General features: G+C 47.3%; 1 protein-coding gene across 1 annotated transcript; it reads right to left on the reverse strand.

The window, feature by feature from the left end:
* Nucleotides 1-176: 176 nt before the first annotated feature.
* Nucleotides 177-17,082, reverse strand: LOC146338674 (voltage-gated potassium channel KCNC1-like). The gene is made up of 4 exons (XM_084814262.1): nt 16,982-17,082; nt 16,627-16,678; nt 9,222-9,735; nt 177-4,882 (listed from the first exon to the last, which is right to left on the reverse strand). Exons 3-4 carry the CDS (start codon nt 9,711-9,713, stop codon nt 4,064-4,066), a joined length of 1,311 nt encoding a protein of 436 aa, XP_084670388.1. The 5' UTR covers nt 9,714-9,735; nt 16,627-16,678; nt 16,982-17,082; the 3' UTR covers nt 177-4,063.
* Between the last annotated feature and the right edge of the window lie 2,082 nt (nt 17,083-19,164).

The following is a 19,164-nucleotide window of genomic DNA, read 5'->3' on the forward strand; positions in this document are numbered from 1 at the left end:
GGAGAGGTTTCCTTGAAAGGCAAATACCGGGTTCGGAGAGGCCATTTTTGTGGGGAGCAAAGCGTTGGATTCCCCTACTTCCTCCCTCCCCCCGCCCAGCCCTGTCCTGAGGCCGCTCAGCCCCCTCAGCTGCTATTTACATGACAACAACAAAAATACGTGCATTACTTGCATAAACAGTCATAAACGGTCATGTTTAATTTGGCCCGGAGACATGTGAAGCAGAAAGTAATTGCAGATTTTTGCAATGTATAAATATAACAGAATTTATTTCTTTAATGAAGCACAGTGCGAAAGCAAAAGATAACACATTATATGACTTAATTATGTAAAAGTTTCCCTTTCCCCCATCCAATAGGCAACAATCTTCTCTTAAATGCTACAGTTCTCAAACGGAGGGGTCTCTCTCTTCAGCATCCTATTGGGCTGAAGGTCACATTTTTTAAATCTCTGAGGGCCAAACAAACTACATATTAGGTTAAGTACATTTTTAAAGCAAAACTTGCTTGATGCTGTGTAGTTTGACCATGATCCTTGACTGCACACAAGCCAATTCTCAATATGCCATTGCTACTTCCTACCACTTAATGACACATAGGTGAAATGCACCTGATCTATGCCTGTGTTAGCCAGGATAGGAAAATCCCAACAGGAACTCTGGAGGGTAATGTGTGTGTGTGTGTGTGTGTGTGTGTGTGTGAGAGAGAGAGAGAGAGAGGTGTATGTATCTGCCCCATGTACGTGTGGGGCAACCTGGACACTGTAATGTTTCCAGAGTCTAAGCCTAGCAGTTGCAGGCTCAATGGCCCAGGGGGCTGTCTTCATGAGCGATTTAGTGCAAAGTTAGAGCAGTCTGAATTCCTTCACAACGGATGACATCGTCACCAATCTGCTGCCGACCAGCTGCTTCCCGCTTGAAACGCAACATTTTCTGAAACTCCTTTCTCTCCAATTTTTTTTCACTGAAAGTGGCTCCTTGGCGGTTTTACCACAGTGTGCTATTTGTGCCCCCCCCCCCGGATTAAATCCTGGGCATGCCTCTGTGACCTGTCAGTGGCGTGGTCAAGGTGGCGGGATGCCCTATTCTCTCTTATTTCCCCAATGGAAGTAGCTTTTCCCATAGAGAAAATCTCCAGGAGCACAGCAGCAACCCCTCACATTACTGCAGTAGTGGGGACACTCAATCACCTTAGGTAGCCTGCTTTTACTCTTTAACATATCCCCCCTTCTGTGCATGTTTACTCAGAAGGAAGAAGTAAATCTTGCTCCCCTGCAATGAAAGGGTTAAAAGCTAATTTTAGTAACTCGCCCTAAAGCGCTCTTTCACATCGCTATTGTGATGCTGTGCTTCTTTGATGTTCTGTAGTTTCTCTGATGTAAAGTCCTTTCTCTGTTGTTATGTAAAGTCTCTTCTCTGCTTTATTGCAGTAATGATCTTTTCGGTTTACAGGAGCTTCTCATTTAGAGCAGTGAGAAGGAGAAAGGGAGAAAGGGTGGGGGTGGAAGCAATAACTCCAGAGCAGAGTGCTGGAATGGGGCAACACTGAGGTACTAAGCTGCTCGGGGGGGGGGGGTGTCGCTTCAGATGCTGCACTCAAGCACAGGGATTTTGGCTTCTTCAGGAAAATCTACACACATGGGGGAAATTGTTTTCCATTGATAATAACGTGGTAGCAGGGGGGAGCCTGGACAGGCGCGGGAAACAAGCCTCTCTCATTGGTTGAGCAGCCACTGCCAGTTTGACGACGTTCAGTTCTACTCCCCCCAGCCCACCCAGAATTATGTTCCATTCAAGCACTGTGTGACCCCTGAAAACCAGATTTTAAAAGTATGGTACTACTCTCCGCTTATCTTGCTTCGTGTGTCCTTGATGGAGCAAAGCTGATTCCATGAAAATCCATGTAATACTCCTACACTCTGCTCATTCTGTTGTCATGAAGATCTCCCACCAAGAGTTCCAAGGCGGTCAGCAAAACAGGGATCAGGCAACAGGCAACAGTCCAGTTCACAGGCAACCAGGTCCCAAGGCAACACAGCAGACAAGGAGAGTCAGTGTTCAAACCAGAAGGACTCACATAAGGAATCAGCCAAGAAAACAGTCCAGAGTCAAGGGTCACTGGATTCAGGAAGGTCAGGTCAACTTTGCTTCCAGCAACTCTCTCAACCTTATGCTGCTTTTTTTTTTTTTTTTTTTAATGCGGAGGCTGTCAGAGCCACATCTCAGCCTCAGTTGTGAACTGCTAGTGACCGCAGCTGAAAAGGTCCTCCTTGTGAGCAAGCCTCCCATGCATAAGTAGACTTTTTCTCTGGCTCTCCTTCTGAGCTCCTGTCTTTCCAGGCGGCGTCTCTCCCAAGGGCTTGGTGGTTTCTTTAACTCCCCCTCTGAGGCAGAGTCCTTGTCCTCCACAGTTGATGTCCTCATGGTAGTTGCCCCTGAGGGCCCAGGTTCCGCCTGCTCTCTTGGCAGATCCTGGGTATTGCTGGTGGTGGGTTTTCCAGCTCTTCCTCTGAGGAGGAGTCTTCCAGCAGGGGCATGACAGACCCAGATCCATTATTACAGTAGCCTCAAACTTGGAAAGATCAAGGCTGCATTGGCTCATGTGAACAGCTGTGTTTCATCCTCCCCAGTGTTGGTTGAAATGCCCTTGCCCTGGCATTGTTTCTAGAGCATATGCAGCTACTGTGGTGCTTTTGAGGTTGTGCCTTCAGGGGCAGGATGAAGTGAAGGCCACCACTTTGCCCTCATTTGACTCACAAAATTGCAGGAGGATCCATCTCTTTCCAGAAGCAGGGGCTTACGATTGATCCTCTGTCCGATCCAGTTGGATGGGAGGGTCTAATGGTGAGGGAATGAGCGAATGGTACAGGGCTGGGCCACAGTTACATGTTGGGTTTGGCTGGCCTTTGTATTACTTGCCCTGTTCTTGTTCTTGAGCTGCAGGTGTGTGTGTGAAAGTGTGGGCATGGGTGTGTTTGGGTTTCCAGACAGGTGACAGAGTATGCCCGTACATACCAGTTGCTGGGAAAAACGAGCAGAAGGGTGCTCTTGCACTCATGTCCTGCTTGCGGGCTTCCCACAGGCAGCTGGTTGGCCACCATGGGGACAGAATGCTGGACTAGACAGAGAGGCCTTTGGTATGCTCCAGGATGGGTCTTCTTATGTTCTTATGGCATAGCATCAATTCGCTATTCATCTGTCATCTGAATTTGTGGGTATTGTGATTGTACTTTCATTTTAGGCCTCTAGGATAATGTTCTTGATGATATTATTATTAGCTTTTATACACTTTTTAAAATGCCTATATTATTGTACTGGTGTGTTTTGCTTATATTGTCAGGCACTATACGCTTTCCTATGTGTTTTCAAACTGTTAGCTCTTATTCATTTTCTCTTTGGTTATTGTGACAGGATACTATCCTTGAACTTGGTAAGAACAATCAGGCCTGGCACCTGGAATAATGATAGTAACATTTTGCCACACACTGCTGCCCAAACCCCAGGCAGGGCATGCTGAAAGAATACAGAAAAAGCCCAGGCAACTGTGTCGGTTCATTAGAAAAATCCAAAACCCACAGAAAGACAATACCTTCATTGGGACCAACTAAAACCTCCTTCTCTCTCTCTCTCTCTCTCTCTCTTTCACACACACACACGTATATATATGACACATGTCATATCCATGGCTCAGAGTTTTAAACAAGACCAAAAGCACTCATTACAGCCTAGAAACGATGGACATTATGTTGGGAATGAGGCTGTGGGCCAGCCTGGGAGGAGGCAAGAAAGTTTCAAAAGAGTTCAAAAGGGTTTGACAAGAAAGAAAGAAAGAGAGAGAGAGAGAGAGAGAGAAAGATCATGAGTATCAAGGTCTCGTTCAGGTTGGGTCTCTATTAATACATTTGCAGATGGAGAATTGCTCAATAAAAAGAGATGCAGAGGCACTCGCTGCTCAGATGGGAAGGGACAATCAAGTAAGCAGAAGCTTTTGCTGTATGGGATGAGCTATTTGGAAGCATGTTTCCTTTTCCCAGAGATAGTTGGAAGTGTGGCACTCCGGAGCTCTCAAGATGGCAGTGTTGGCATTTGTTTCCTCATCCTCTTCATCTTTTCCTTGGTTATGGCAGCATCATAATAGCCCTTGAACTTGATGAAAAAGATTGGGATTGGGATGACAATGGTTAGCACTCCACTTACTGCAGCGCAGGCTGCTATCACTTTGCTGAACACAGAGATAGGGTACATGTCTCCATAGCCTACGGTGGTCAAGGTGATCACTGCCCACCAGAAGGAAGAGGCAATGTCATCGAAGAATGTCTCAGAATGATTTCCAATGAACTCTCCATAATAACAGATGGTGCCAAAGAAAAGGGTTTCAAAGGCAAAAATCATCAAAAGGATGACAATCTCTCTCAGGATGGACCTCAGTGTGTAGGTCAGGACTCTGAACATTAGAGGGGTCTCCATGAGCTTAAGTATCTTCAGGAGTTTGAGGAAATACAGCACCCGAAACAAACCCAGCCAGCATACTAGATTGCGGTTCGCTTTGGGATGCCCAGTTGAGAAGAGCTCAATGTAAACTGGAAACAAGGAGATGAAGTCGGCCACATTCAGAGGGTTTCTAAGGAATTTCTTTTTGTCTGGGCAGAACGTGAGCCGCATGGAGAACTCGAGCATGAACCAGAGGACGCAGAAAAGCTCCAGGTGGAGGAGGTAAAGGAACCTTTTGTAAAATGAGAATTCAACTTCATGGTGGTAGGAAGTATAATTGTCATGTTCACTGGTGGGGTGGTGAATAGGAACGTAATGTATTTGCTCATGAGTCTTCGCTATAAAAAGGATGCATATGCCAATATTGAAGAGCAGAGAAACAGCAGCCAGGCACTGTGGAGGGAGAAACAGAAAGTTCGGCTGTATCAATATGCTTATTTGTGACTGTGAGCATTGCATCATAGCCAGAATCCCATTTCTATCCCTTTCCATGCAATAAATTCCCACCAAGAAGGAACTGCTCCATCTATTATCCTCATGTACATAGTTACTGAGAGAAATTATCTGAGTTAAGGAGATAGCTCTGTGATTTCACAGGGCAACCACACAATTTGATTTCTGCCACTGAATGCAGCACTCTGAAGTTCTGAGGATGGTTTTTTGAGAACTCCCTGAAGCCAGATTGGGGCTCAGCAGGACTTCTGGTAGTTGGTATATGTGTGAGTTTCAATGTTGTATTCTAAAAAGCTTCTTTCCTTCTCCCACCTGGTAGCAGAATCAAAAGAAATTATGCAGAAGTAATAGGAGCAAAAAAAAGAACTGCCTGAAGTCCTCTAAACTACCACCACATCATCTGTATTATGCCAGTAATAATTTATATAGCACTTTTAATTGCCAAAAATATTTACTTTTGGTATAATTTGTTTATCTTTGCAACAACCCTAAAAGGTATTTCATTATTGTGCCCATTTTAGAGACAGGGAAACTGATGCTAAGGATAATGAGCTACTTTGTGCCAAAGCGTCCAGTGTGTGTGTGTCTCGCTTATAGTGTCCTTTCCCCCCAGTTAAAGTCCCGCTTTCTACAGCAGCTGGGAGGAGAATGGCAGCAAAGGGATGTGTTGCTGTGCTAGACAATGCCTCTGCTCTCCCTGGTCTTGCTGCCCCCCAGAATCTTGCTCCCCAGGCCAGGAGTACTGTTTCTGAACCCCTTCATGAATCACTGCCTTGTTGTGGCGAAGGGGCTTGCGTAACTCAGTGAAGCCATAAGCTATGCTGTGCAGGGCCACCCAAGACGGACAGGTCATGGCGGAGAGTTCTGACAAAATGTGGTCCACTGGAGAAGGAAATGGCAACCCACTCCAGTATTCTTGCCAAGAAAACCCCATGGAATGTATCACAAGGCTAAAAGAGATGATGCTGGAAGATGAGCCCCTCAGGTCGGAAGGTGTCCAATATACTACTGGGGAAGAGCAGAGGGTATTTCCAAGTAGCGCCAGAAAGAGTGAAGCGGCTGGGCCAAAGCCGAAAGGACACTCAGCTGTGGATGTGTCTGGTGGTGAAAAGAAAATCCGATGCTGTAAAGAACAATATTGTTTAGGAACCTGGAATGTCAGATCAATGAATCAAGGTAAGCTGGAGGTGGTCAAACATGAGATGGCAAGATTGAACATCGACATCTTGGGAATCAGTGAACTAAAATGGACAAGCATGGGCGAATTTAATTCAAGTGACCATCATATCTACTACTGTGAGCAAGAATCCCTTAGAAGAAATGGAGTAGCACTCATAGTCAACAAAAGGGTGGGAAAAGCAGTACTGGGGTACAACCTCAAAAACGACAGAATGATCTCAGTACGAATCCAAGGCAAACCATTCAACATCGCAGTAATTCAAGTCTATGCCCCAACCACTGAGGCTGAAGAAGCTGAGGTTGATCGGTTCTATGAAGACCTACAACATCTTCTAGAACTAACACCAAAAAAAGATGTCCTTTTCATCATAGGCGATTGGAATGCTAAAGTAGGAAGTCAAGAAATCACCAGGATAACAGGCAAGCATGGCCTTGGTGTACAAAATGAAGCAGGACAAAGGCTAATAGAGTTTTGCCGAGAGAACACGCTGATCATAGCAAATACTCTTTTCCAACAGCACAAGAGGCAACTCTACACATGGACATCACCAGATGGTCAATATCGAAATCAGATTGATTGTGTACTTTGCAGCCAAAGATGGAGAAGCTCTATACAGTCAGTCAAAACAAGACCTGGAGCTGACTGTGGCTCAGATCATGAGCTTCTTATTGCAAAATTTCGGCTGAAATTGAAGAACGTAGGGAAAACCACTAAAGCATTCAGGTATGACCTAAATTATATCCCTTATGAATATACAGTGGAGGTGAGGAATAGATTTAAGGGATTAGACCTGATAGACAGAGTGCCTGAGGAATTATGGACGGAGGTCCGTAACATTGTTCAGGAGGCAGCAACTCAATCCATCCCAAAGAAAAAGAAATGCAAGAAAGCCAAGTGGCTGTCTGATGAGGCTTTACAAGTAGCTGAGGTAAGAACGGAAGCGAAAAGCAAGGGAGAAAGGGGAAGATATATCCAACTGAATGCAGAGTTCCAGAGAATAGCAAGGAGGGACAAGAAGGCCTTCTTAAATGAACAATGCAAAGAAATCGAGGAAAACAATAGAATGGGAAAGATTAGAGATCTCTTCAAGAAAATCAGAGATCTCAAGGGAACGTTTTGTGCAAAGACGGGCATGATAAAGGACAAAGAAGGCAGGGACCTAACAGAAGCAGATGAGATTAAGAAGAGGTGGAAGGAATACACAGAAGAACTATACAGGATCTGAATGTCCCTGATAGCCATGATAGTGCGGTCACTGAACTTGAGCCGGACATCCTCGAGAGTGAAGTCAAGTGGGCCTTAGGAAGCATTACTAACAACAAAGCTAGCGGAGATGACAGTATTCCAGCTGAGCTATTTAAAATCCTAAAAGATGATGCTGTTAAAGTGCTGCACTCAATATGCCAACACATTTGGAACACTCAACAGTGGCCACAAGACTGGAAAAGGTCAGTTTACATTCCAATTCCAAAGAAGGGCAATGCCAAAGAGTGTTCAAACTACCGTACAATTGCACTCATTTCACATGCCAGCAAGGTGATGCTCAAAATCCTACAAGCTAGGCTTCAGCAGTATGTGAACCGAGAACTACCGGAAGTACAAGCTGGGTTTTGAAGAGGCAGAGGAACTAGAGATCAAATCGCCAACATTCGCTGGATCATGGAGAAACAAGAGAATTCCAGAAAAACGTCTATTTCTGCTTCATTGACTACGCTAAAGCCTTTGATTGTGTGGATCACAACAAACTGTGGCAAATTCTGAAAGGGATGGGAGTACCAGACCACCTTACCTGTCTCCTGAGAAACCTGTACGAGGGTCAAGAAGCAACAGTAAGAACCAGACATGGAACAACTGATTGGGTCAAAATTGGGAACGGAGTACAACAAGGCTGCATATTGTCACCCTGATTATTTAACTTATATGCAGAGTACATCATGAGAAACGCCGGGTTGGATGAATCACAGGTTGGAATTAAGATTGCCGGGAGCATTATCAACAACCTCAGGTACGCAGACGATACCACCCTAATGGCAGAAAGCGAAGAGGCTCTAAAGAGCCTCTTGTTGAGGGTGAAAGAGGAGAGTGCAAAAGCTGGTTTGAAACTCAACATTAAAAAAACTAAGATCATGGCATCTGGTCCCATCACTTCCTGGCATATAGAAGGGGAAGAAATGGAAGCAGTGACAGATTGTATTTTCTTGGGCTCCAAGATCACCACAGATGGTGACTGTAGCCATGAAATTAAAAGACGCTTGCTCCTTGGGAGGAAAGCTATGGCAAACCTAGACAGCATAGTAAGAAGCAGAGACATCACCTTGCCGACAAAGGTCCGTCTAATCAAAGCTATGGTTTTCCCAGTAGCAACGTATGGCTGTGAGAGCTGGACTATAAGGAAGGCCGAGTGCCGAAGAATCGATGCTTTCGAACTGTGGTGCTGGAGAAGACTCTGACGAGTCCCCTGGACTGCAAGGAGGTCAAATCAGTCCATCCTAAAGGACATCAACCCTGAGTGCTCATTGGAAGGACAGATACTGAAGCTGAAGCTCAAATATTTTGGCCACCTAATGCAAAGGGAAAAGTCACTGGAAAAGACCCTGATGCTGGGAAAGACTGAAGGCAAAAGGAGAAGGGGACGGCAGAGGATGAGATGGCTAGATAGCATCACCGATGCAATGAATATGGACTTGAGCACGCTCCGGGAGAGAGCGGAGGACAGGAAGGCCTGGCGTGCTATGGTCCATGGGGTCACGAAGAGTCAGACACGACTTAACGACTGAACAACAACAACTGTTTCTGAAAGGCATGTTAAATGGTCAGAAACTGCACAGCCCTCTTTTTCCTGGAAGAGTCCCTGTGCTATGATTTCATGATAGGCAGAAATTCAACAGGCAAATGTTTTTACCCATCACTGCAGCTCCATTCCAGGAAAAGCAGCGGCAGCTGAATTTGTGCTCGTTCTGCAGGCCTTAAAAACACAGAAGGCTGGCCTGGCCTTGGCAGGATGCTACATGCGGGTGTTGCTCGAGCTGCGTGTTAAGTGTTGCAGCCCCCCACCTCCACCTCTTTGCAGCCTTGTGTTAAAGAAGCCCTCTTGGTTACCTTAGCACGCAAACTGGAACAAGGCTTTTCAAAGAGAGACCAGATTGTGGGTTGCCATCGGGCTCTCCAGCTGTTAGTGCTTCCTTCCCTCTGGGCCAGAAGGCCCTGATCATCGGCATATCTGTCCTCGTCCCAGATGTTATACTCTTCATGTTGGCTATCAGCGACATTCAGCTTCTGCCGACAACAGGGAGCCAAGGGTGCGTCACGGATCTCCCAGAACGCCAGCTCTGCCTCAAAGACAGACTTGCAGGCCACCGCGGGACAGTGGAGATGTTTGGTCCTGTAATAGTTCAGCACATCATCAAAGAGGCTGGCGTTTCTGTCAAAGAAGAACTCTTTGGCGCTGGGGTCATAGTCAAAGGCGGTAGAGGCCTCAGGCTCCGTCAGGCGCCAAAGCTTGGTTCCGGGAAAGGCCTTGAGAGTGCTGAGGTATGTCTCATATCGGACTCCCCCGATGTTCAAAGTGACCTTTTCTCTGGCTGATTTCATCTTTCGGGTCTCGCTGTACAGCCTGGCAAAAAGGAAAGTATCCGGCTCTCAGGATGATGCATGTGACAAGATACAGTCAGTTTTTCAAAGTATTTTTATTGTTATTTATTCAGCCATTTGGATAAGACAGGCTATGTTACAGTAGAACAGGGGCCCGGATGTGGCCAGGGAGAGGGTGGGCCAGAAGGGCTGGTTGGTCCACACAAGAGCTGGCCTATTGGCTGCGCATGCAGCCCCAGCCCCTGGGCAGGGAGCGCTCTTCCCCACCCCCCACCCCACCATCAGCTTAAAGCTTTCTTGCATCATTATTATGTATAGTGTTTCTAGCACTGTAGTGCTTATAGGACACGGCAACACTGTCTCAAAGTAAGGCTGTGTTCTGCTGATGTTTACTTAGAACAAATGATATCAAAGTGGAAATTGAGAAAGGAGCATATTGTAGCACTCAGGTGCCTCTCCATCACTTTCCCCCACAGGAATGCAGCCCCTGCAGGAGAAACGCCCCAGGAGATCTCTCAATACAGAAAATTCCCCAGCCTTGCCTCACTCCAACTGTACTTCCACTGGATATATTTTCACAGAAGCAGCTCTTGCTTCAATATCTTTTCCTAAATGTGAATGTAAAACTTACATTGGCCAGAATGCTCATGCACGTTACAAATTCCTCACCTCAAAAAAAGAAAGAAAAAAGAACACCTCGCCTCCTCATTGCCTTTTGCATTAACAACGACTCGGGGATTAATAGCGGCAGGAAAGGCTTGAAAACAATTTCAGCTTTGCGTATGAAAATGCTCCTGATCTTCACACAGCAAAGATGCTGGTGTCAGAACTTCCCACGTATCTGCCCCTAACAAGCCCCACCATGGTCTGACTGGTGCCCCTCTGTAGCCTTACTTGCGCATGCAAAGATTAATCAGACAACAGCCACAGCAGCTGCACAAACTCAGGAAGGGGGTGATGAAGCACTTAGCGCTGCTGCCTCTTCTTTGCATATGTACAATGGGATACAAACTTTACTGCCTGCAGCTAAGGGCCCCTGCAATGTACATGTGTAAAGGATCTGCCCCAGACCCACCCGTTCCAGAAGCGTTGGCTCCTGAGTCCTGGCTGTTCCTTCATGGCGCTGACAACCTACTTGCTCCACGCAGACTCCTCTGTCCTTGACAGACGCTTATTCATCCAGCTGGGATGTTCCTACCCTGGAGCTGGTGCCGCAAGGGTCGCTTTCCCTGCTGTCTTGCCGTCTGCCAAGCCCCTGGCCAAGGCACCGGCGGCCAGCTGCAGTGACGGAGTGGCAACCCCCCTGCATGCAGCCTTTGCCTTTCAGGATCCGCTCCAGCCCAGATGCTGCTCAATAAAGGCTTTGGCGTTGCTACATGCATTGTGTCTCTGTTTCTGGTGTGTGTGTGTGTGTGTGTGTGTGTGTACACAGGGATCCTTTTCCCCACCCTAGTAAGTTCTGGATTCAGCTGGCCTCAGAATGGGACTCTGGACACTTCCAGATAGAGGGCTCCTAGAGCTATGTGCCAAAAGGCCCTTGTGCAGTGGGTCCATCTTTCCCTCAATGGATTGTTTGTAGTACGAAAAAGGCAGACATGGTGGTGGGGGAATATGGGAGGGTGCAAAGGAAGATGATGTCAGGGCCTCAGTAAATTCTGTGACTGGGGCAGGGCAATGGCAGGATGAAAGCCTGGCCGGAAAGCCCCCTCTGAGGGAGGCCAGCAGGGGGGGAGCTCAGTGGGCCCTGGGGCAGGGCCCCTCCGCTCTCCACTTACCTGGCTCTTCTGGATGGAGAGGCTGCCTCGCAGGGTGCCCAGGGGATGAATGCTGCTGCCAGCTTGTAGGAGGCTATCTGCTGGGTTGTGGGGGAAGGGGGAGGGATAACAAAGGAGGGATGATGGGGGGACAATGACTCCTGCTGGGGCTTACCCAGAAGGCCTGGCCTTTCCAATCACTGAATCTGTGGGTGGGGGGTGGGGGTGACTGGTCCTACGATGTGCCAGGCAAGGGGTGGGCCAGAAGGGCTGGCTGGCCCATGCAGTAGAGCCCGGCTATTGCCCCATGCACACAGCCCCGGCATCCTGGGCAAAGAGAGCCCCCTCCCCCCACTCTGGCCCCACGCCATCAGCTTGTCGCTTCCCTTCATTATTATTTGTAGTGTTTATAGCATTGTAGTCCTTACAGGGCCTGGTAACACTGTCTCAAAATAAAGCTCTGTTCCAGTAATTTTTATGTAGAACAAATGGAATCAAAGTGGGAATCGAGAAAGGAACATGCTGCAAAGCTCATCATGAGTGGAGGTTCATGTTTAAACACTCTGTTGAACTTTTTTAAAGGTTTAATGCACTGGCTGCCTCCCTTGCCCTCGTGCACCAGTCCGTGCACACAACAGTGCAAGCCCCGCCAGGGGCCCTCCCATGTAGCCCCCCGCGCAATGGCCCAACTCGCTTGCCCCTGTGGCTGGCCCGGCCCGCAGCACTCTTCCCGTGTGGCTCCACTGTGCTGGGTGTTGGATCCGCTCCGCACCTTTCCTAAGTATGGGATCATTCCCTGGATTTGAACCTGGGGCTCCTTGCATGAGAAAGATGAGCTGCTCCCCTTCCTGCAGCCCCTGTGACCAGTCTTGTGGCTGAGGAAAGACCAAGGCCCAGCGATGTGCCTGGCTCAGGTGGGGTGATCTGGGAGCTGCCCTGTGGAGCTTCGGGTCCTGGGAGTTCTCTTTTTTGGCTATGCAAAAGCGGAATGGGGGCACGTTCCGCTCTTCCTTGTGGTGGGCTTCAAACTCCGATCTTCTCTTCCAAACTTGGTGCCCTACTCAGCTGCTGCTGTTCGGGTGTATGTGTGTGTGTGGCTTCCCTCTCTGCCTGTCTTGGCCCTTCCTCTGGGCTGCTTGCCCAAAGAGTCTTCTCCCAGAGTGGGCCTTGAACCCGTGCCCTGGGGAGGGTTGTGAGCGCTCTCTGCGGGCCTCCTGCCAGGGGAGCTATGCGAGCGCTGTGGCATGTGGGCTGTCCTGCTCTCCCTTCATCTGTTGTGCTCCAAGACGGTGCTTGCGGGCAGCGCGAGGAAATCCAGCCCCCTGCCGGAAGGGAGAGATGCCTGCGGTTCAGGGTGTTGCTGGCTGAGCCACCGGGGCCCATGGGGTGGGGTGTTGTGATGCAGGGAGCCGTGCTGGGGGGGGGTCCCCATTAGGTGGGCTCTTGGTCTCCCTCTGTGTGGGGGCAACGTTGCTGGCACTGTCCCCGACTGGTGGGCTTTGGTGATGAGTTCAGGGATGCTGGGAGTGTGACTCCCATTGTTACTCCCTTTGTGGGTTTGCTGGTTATGCTCAGCCCAGGAGGGGAAAAACACACGGGTAGGTTAAGGCAACTCTCCTCCATAGCAGTGGCGTATTCTCTCCCTGCCTCCCACCAACGCACCCCAGCATAATTGATGTGTGGGACTGCTCTATGGATTTGCAAAATGCTTTACAGTTTTATTATGTTTGCTTTTGCATACCTCCCCTTCCTGTTTTACAGATTCGGAAGCTGAGGGTGAGACAGCACGCGTTTGTTTATCCCGTTTACATCCTACCCTGTGTCCAAGGTGCTGAGGCTGGCATAGATAGTTCTTCCCCTCCCCATTTTATCCACACAACATTCCTTTGAGGTAGGCTAGGGTGAGAGAGACAAGGACTGGCCCAAGGTCACGCATGGAGCTTCAATGCTGAGTGGGATTTAGTCCCCCCTCCCTGTTCCTAATCCAGCTATCTAACCACTAAAGCCACAGCCAAAGACAGACTTAAGTGTGCACTATGCTGCATTGGATCACAGCCAGCGGTGCCATGGGAGAGGGGAGACATGACTCGAGATGTCCCAGAGTTCAGTGCTCTAACCACAGGGCCACACTGCGCCTTGAATCCACACGCTTTGATTTCCAATTGTTTCCGCTCAACTGGGCTTGAAAGAAAAATGTTAATTCTGCAAAATGCCAACACTAAAGGCAGAGTTAAATGCTGACAACTGGAGTGAGGATGTTTGAATTTCAGTGTGATTTTGCAGGTTTGCCCCTTTTCCCCGGAGAAACTTGCCTCAGCAGATGTTAAATGCTGGCTCCACGGCAGCGGCTGGCCTCCTGCTCGTGCCTGTGCCAGCCCTCTCTCCACACACTTTCTCCACCCCGCCCACCCCCTCCTGCTGTGGAGCAAATCAACATTCTTCTCCTTTTTTGATCCTAGATACATTTCATTTTTAAACAAAAAGAATCCTGCGAGCCACAGCTAACAGATGCAGAGGCAGGGAGTGGGCGGGGAGAGGATCCACAGAGGAAGCCAAGTAGAGGCAGGGTCACTCAGGGCCTCGGGGCCTTCAAGGTATGGGCAAGGACCAGGCAAACCTATTTATTGCTTAACTGTATTTATTACCTTTAGATCACACCTTTCCTCCAAGGATGTCACGGCAGTGTACATTTCCCCCCTCCATTTTATTCTCACCACAAATAGTGACCCAGCGGCCACATTCAGATGTCACTTTAAGCCATGGTGGCTTCATAAGATACTCATAGTAGGTTATTTTTGAAATAGTCCACAATGCCCCGCCACACGACCAGGATAATAAACTACTGTGTGTAGCTTACTAAGTGACTGCGTGTAATCTGACCCATCCCCCCACCTCCTGCCCCACTGCAGTCCTCCCGCCTGAGCAGTGGTGCTGTTTCACCCATTCGTTACATCGCAGCAGGGGCTGCAAGGAGGGACAATCCTGGGTCCACCAAAAAGGGTGGTGCTTGGGGGCTTGCAGGATGGGGACAAAAGTTTATAGGCAACCTCCCCTAGTCAGGAGGCACCCAACGCACCCGCAAAACCCTCAACTGCGCATTTCCCCCCATATCCATTGCTGGCATAGACACACTTAGCATTCTCAAAATCGCTCAAGTGCTATAGTGCTTTAGCGCTAAAGTGGAATTGTGCATTTCCCTCTTCCCCACCCCTGACATTGCTGGCAGAGCTGCTTCTGTTCTCAGTATTGCTAAAGCACTCTGTTGCTACACCACAGTTGCACATTTAAAGGGCTACCACAGTACCACCCTTGGGTATAAATGTGCAACTGTGATATAGCAACAGAGAGAAGTAGCGCTACCACAGTATGGGGTACTGAAACCAGCTACTGCAGTATTGTCTATGGGTTTAAAGGCAAAAATCCTGGGTGCCAAAAAGGGGGTGGTGTCTGTAAACCCTTGGAACTGTGCAGGATCAGGACAAAACTTGACACACAGCTTCCCCACACCACAGCAGACCAGTACTGCCTGACTTTGCTTTTTCACAGAGAAGTGGCCAGAAAAGGAAAAAGGGGTGGGGGCTGTAACTTGCTGGTAGTTTTCTGGAATGGGGCAAAATTGCACAGGTGGGGTGCCCCTGTGGGGAGCCTCCAAATGCTGTAGTGATAGCAGCACAGTTTTGCTTTTTCATGGAAAAGTGACCATGTTTTTCCCCTATTCCCCCTATTCTGCAGTTGCCTCTGTTCTTCTTTATTTCTCCTTTGCATTTTTGTGCATTTCCGAATTTGGACATGTTCAGTGTTGTGAACAAGAGATCTTTTCCTCAATACTTTTCCTTTTCCTTAACTGTGTAAATGCGCATTAGCACATTTTCACAATAGCCATCGGGGAGGTCTGTGATTGTCCAACTTCGCAGCTGTGGGATCGCGTGATCAGGGAAGGCCGGCCAGAGAAGGAAAAAGTGGGTGGGGACTATAATTCCTTGGCAGTTTGCTGGAATGGGGCAAAATTGCACAGCTGGGGTCTCTCCAAATGCTGAGCTGGATGATTGCACAATTTTGCTTCTCCATGGAAAAGTGTACTGTTCTCCCCCTATTCCCCCCTGTTCACGGCAGCAATCAGGGAAGCCTCATGACAGCGTGATCAGGGGAGGCTGTCGTTGTGCTTCAGGAAAGCTGTCACTGTGTAACGTCATTGTAGCGTGGTATCAGGGAACGCTATGCTTGTTTGGCTCTAGTTGTTCCTTGGTTGCTTTTCAGATCTCGGAAAAAGAGCTCTGCAGGTTGGAGCAGAGTGCCCATGACAGTTTTGACTGCTCTTGCCAGGCAACCCTGTCGGCAATTGGAATAAATCATGCTGAGCTCCAGACAACACAATAACCCACAGCGGGTTAAATAACCCTTACTGCAGACTGTGGGTTATCAGAGTGGCTTATTTTGGTCAAATAAGCCATCATGGATTTTAAAATTCCCAACAGATGACATGATAACCAACGATGGGTTAAATAAGCCATTGCGGCTTATTTAACCCATCAAGGGTTATTGTGACGTCTGAACCCAGTCAGCGAGCATCATGGCTGAGGAGGGATTTGAACCCAGGTCTCCGCAGTTCCACTCCTGCACTCTAACCATTGCTCCATCCGGCTCTCCCAAAGCCTACAATTTCATTCTTATTCAGAACTAGAAATATTCAGGAGAAAGGGGCTAACACAAAATTGAATTGTACCATGGTGTTCCTTTCAAGCTGCCCATCCAGAAAACAACCAGTAATAATCTGAAAAATGACAGCATTTTAATTTTTCTTTAAACTCTCCATTAGTGCAGTCTTCCTCAACCTGGTGCCCTTATAATAGAGGGACTGAGAAGCAGAATTATTATTAATTGCATTGTCCAAAGCCCACTGCAGTTGCAAAAGGAATATGCAAATAAATGATAAATGGAGCGATACAGGAAAAAAAAAAACACCTTGTATTAAAAGTGCTGCCTTATGGCACTATATGCTGAGCAAAACAGATTCAGTTCTCCATCACACTCTTAATTTTTGAACCAGCCAAAGAAAAGCTGCTGTGGTTTGTGTAAACTTCATCACTTGATAAAAATACAGTTGTGTCGACTCTTACACACACACACCCATTGAATAGCCAAGATGGCAAATTTCTTACCTGAGTATAAAAAGTTCGTGTTGAATGAGGAAGATACCCAGCTTGTTCTGTTCTGCACAAACAGAAATGGGCTTAATAATTACTCCTTTCATAACATCCCTCCAAAACTAGAGCAGCTGTGTTCGAGTTCATTCTTTACCAGCGCTGTTGTACGCCTGTGTAACTCTTTGTGAACCTCCAACAGTTCTCTATGCCTGGCAGCAAAGGCTGCTCCCCTGCACCCTTCATACTCCTGAAACATCTCCTCTTTGAACTCTCACCTCCGCCTGTCTCCTTTAGAAGCTGTCAGCTGTGTAGAGTCCACACCTATCTATACACTTTCATCTGCTTGGGAAGCAGCGGCTTTGATTCTTACCTTTAATTTTGTAGGACCCTTAGAAGAAATAGATGGCAAGAACAGAGGCAAGTAGAGGAAAAAACAGGATGTTCTGTGGCTAAAATCCAAGCTCATGGCTCATGGATGCCAGAAAACAAAGCTAGCCTATGAAACAGAAACACCACAGGAATCCTCCCTTGATCCTTCCTCCCTTGGCTTGTCCCATCAACAACCAATTTCCATTTTCTAGGGAATAGCGCTCTGGCACAGTTGTGAACAACAAACCAGATGGGCTCTGAACAGCATATTCTGTCCCTCTGCACGGCCCCCCTTTGTTCCTGTTACATCCTCAAAGGCTGATGGGGCTATGCAGGGTTCACATGTTCTTGGCAGAATTGAGAGCTAGAATGTTGTGCAATAGAAGGGGGAGAAAAGGAAGAAACAAGTTGAGTTTGTTTCTTCTTGACTATTTTCTTTCAGGCCAGTGTTAAGCAATACAAAGACCTCCCTCAGCTATACTCTTCTTCTTATGACCTGATCTGTTGACACAGTGTGATTTTATTTTCCCTATTTTTTCATGTTGTCTTCCCTATATCTCCTCACATCTACATATATTTCCCTTAAATAGTTGTTTAAATCTTACTTCTAATATCTCATCACTTTTATTAATTCCTCCCATTTCTTAAATCCACCTTTACTTGATTTTTGTCAATAAAGAGTGTACTTTCTAGAACTTCTCTTTCTGCTCCTAGTAGATAACCTTGTAGACTTCAGGTGCCGCTGTGCGCTCCTGTTTTCTTTTGCAATGTAACAAATGTGGTGTGAAAAAAATAGAATGCGAAGTTTGACCCTGAATACAAGCCTGAATTGTACGGCACTTTATGACCATAGAGATGTCGGGGAGTCGGAAGGAGGTGCCAGGCTGTCTACAACAAATGTCAATCCTGGAAATTGGAACATGATGTATTATCAACAAAGAGCATACTGAACCCCTCTTTGATCCCATGAGCCCCAACGGAGGAAAAAGGGTATAAAACCCCCAAGCTTTCCATTGTTCAGGAGGGGCGTGGTTGCATCTGGATCGTTTGTATGTGCACATACCAACAGTGCCCTCGATCCACAGGACACGTATTAAGTGCTCTGGCCAAGTACTTGATAGCGTGTGGTGAGTATGTGTTGGGTAAAATTAAGGGAAAGGATTTTACTGTCCGGGGCTTAGATAAGGGGCAGTTATGTTTGTTCTGCCATACTTAACCATTTGGGTTTAGGATATAAGACAGCAGGCGTAGGCTTGGGCCTGGCTGACACTGTATCATCATTGTCTCAGTGGGCCATTTGCGGTGTGGACCGATCTGGAGCTGAGCAACAAACAGGGACTAACTGTATATTTAGTCATTTAATGCACCGCATTTGGGTAACTAAGTTCCTACCTAAGAGGTGTGCAACCTCTTGAGCTTCAGAGAGCCTGAAACTCTTTGAGATTTCTTTGAAATTAAGTTTGTGCCTAGGAGGCGTGTAACCTCTTCAGCCTCAGAGAGCATGCAACTCTCTGGGGAGGTTCTACTTTTGCTTATTTCTTTTATTGCAATAAATCTCCTTTTCTTTCATCTACATTGGTTGTGTGCATGTTCTTCTCCACCTCATAAGATCCCAAACCTCTCAGCCTGATCAACTGAGTGGTCCTGGGTAAATTGAAATCTATATTTCACACTGTTACAATGGCAGGGTCTTGTGTTTTGCTTCTGGTTATGGAAAGATGACTTCACCTTCTCATTTGGTAATCAAATTAAACAAAACATCATTACTATATCTATAAAATATTTTGAAGGGTGGATAACCATGTAATAAAATGCTGGCTCTCTGGCCAGATGGGCTGTTTGCAATTGGTTTTGTAATAAGTTTGGGTCCATATCTTAAGAAGATAACATGGTAGTTTTCATTAAGTAGTGTTATAACAACAAACAGTTCTTTGCTGGAGCTCTCTCAGCCAGCCCAGGGGCCACCCCCTCACCCCACTCTCTAGGGATCATCTCCAAATTCCCATCCCAATATTTCTTGTAAGGAAATGTCTCTAAATTACTGCAATCACTACATCTCATTTTTTCTCAACCAACAGTAACAAACACCAACAGTCAACTCTGAACTAAATTCTGTAGAGGAGAGGTTACATCATAAATTCCTCCTTGAGAGAGGGAGTGGTGCCTGCCGCTTTAAAAGAGGCA

This window comes from Heloderma suspectum, chromosome 9 (assembly GCF_057233095.1).
Source record: "Heloderma suspectum isolate Gila_16-S chromosome 9, 16-S_ref, whole genome shotgun sequence".
Classification (NCBI taxonomy): Eukaryota; Metazoa; Chordata; class Lepidosauria; order Squamata; family Helodermatidae; genus Heloderma; species Heloderma suspectum.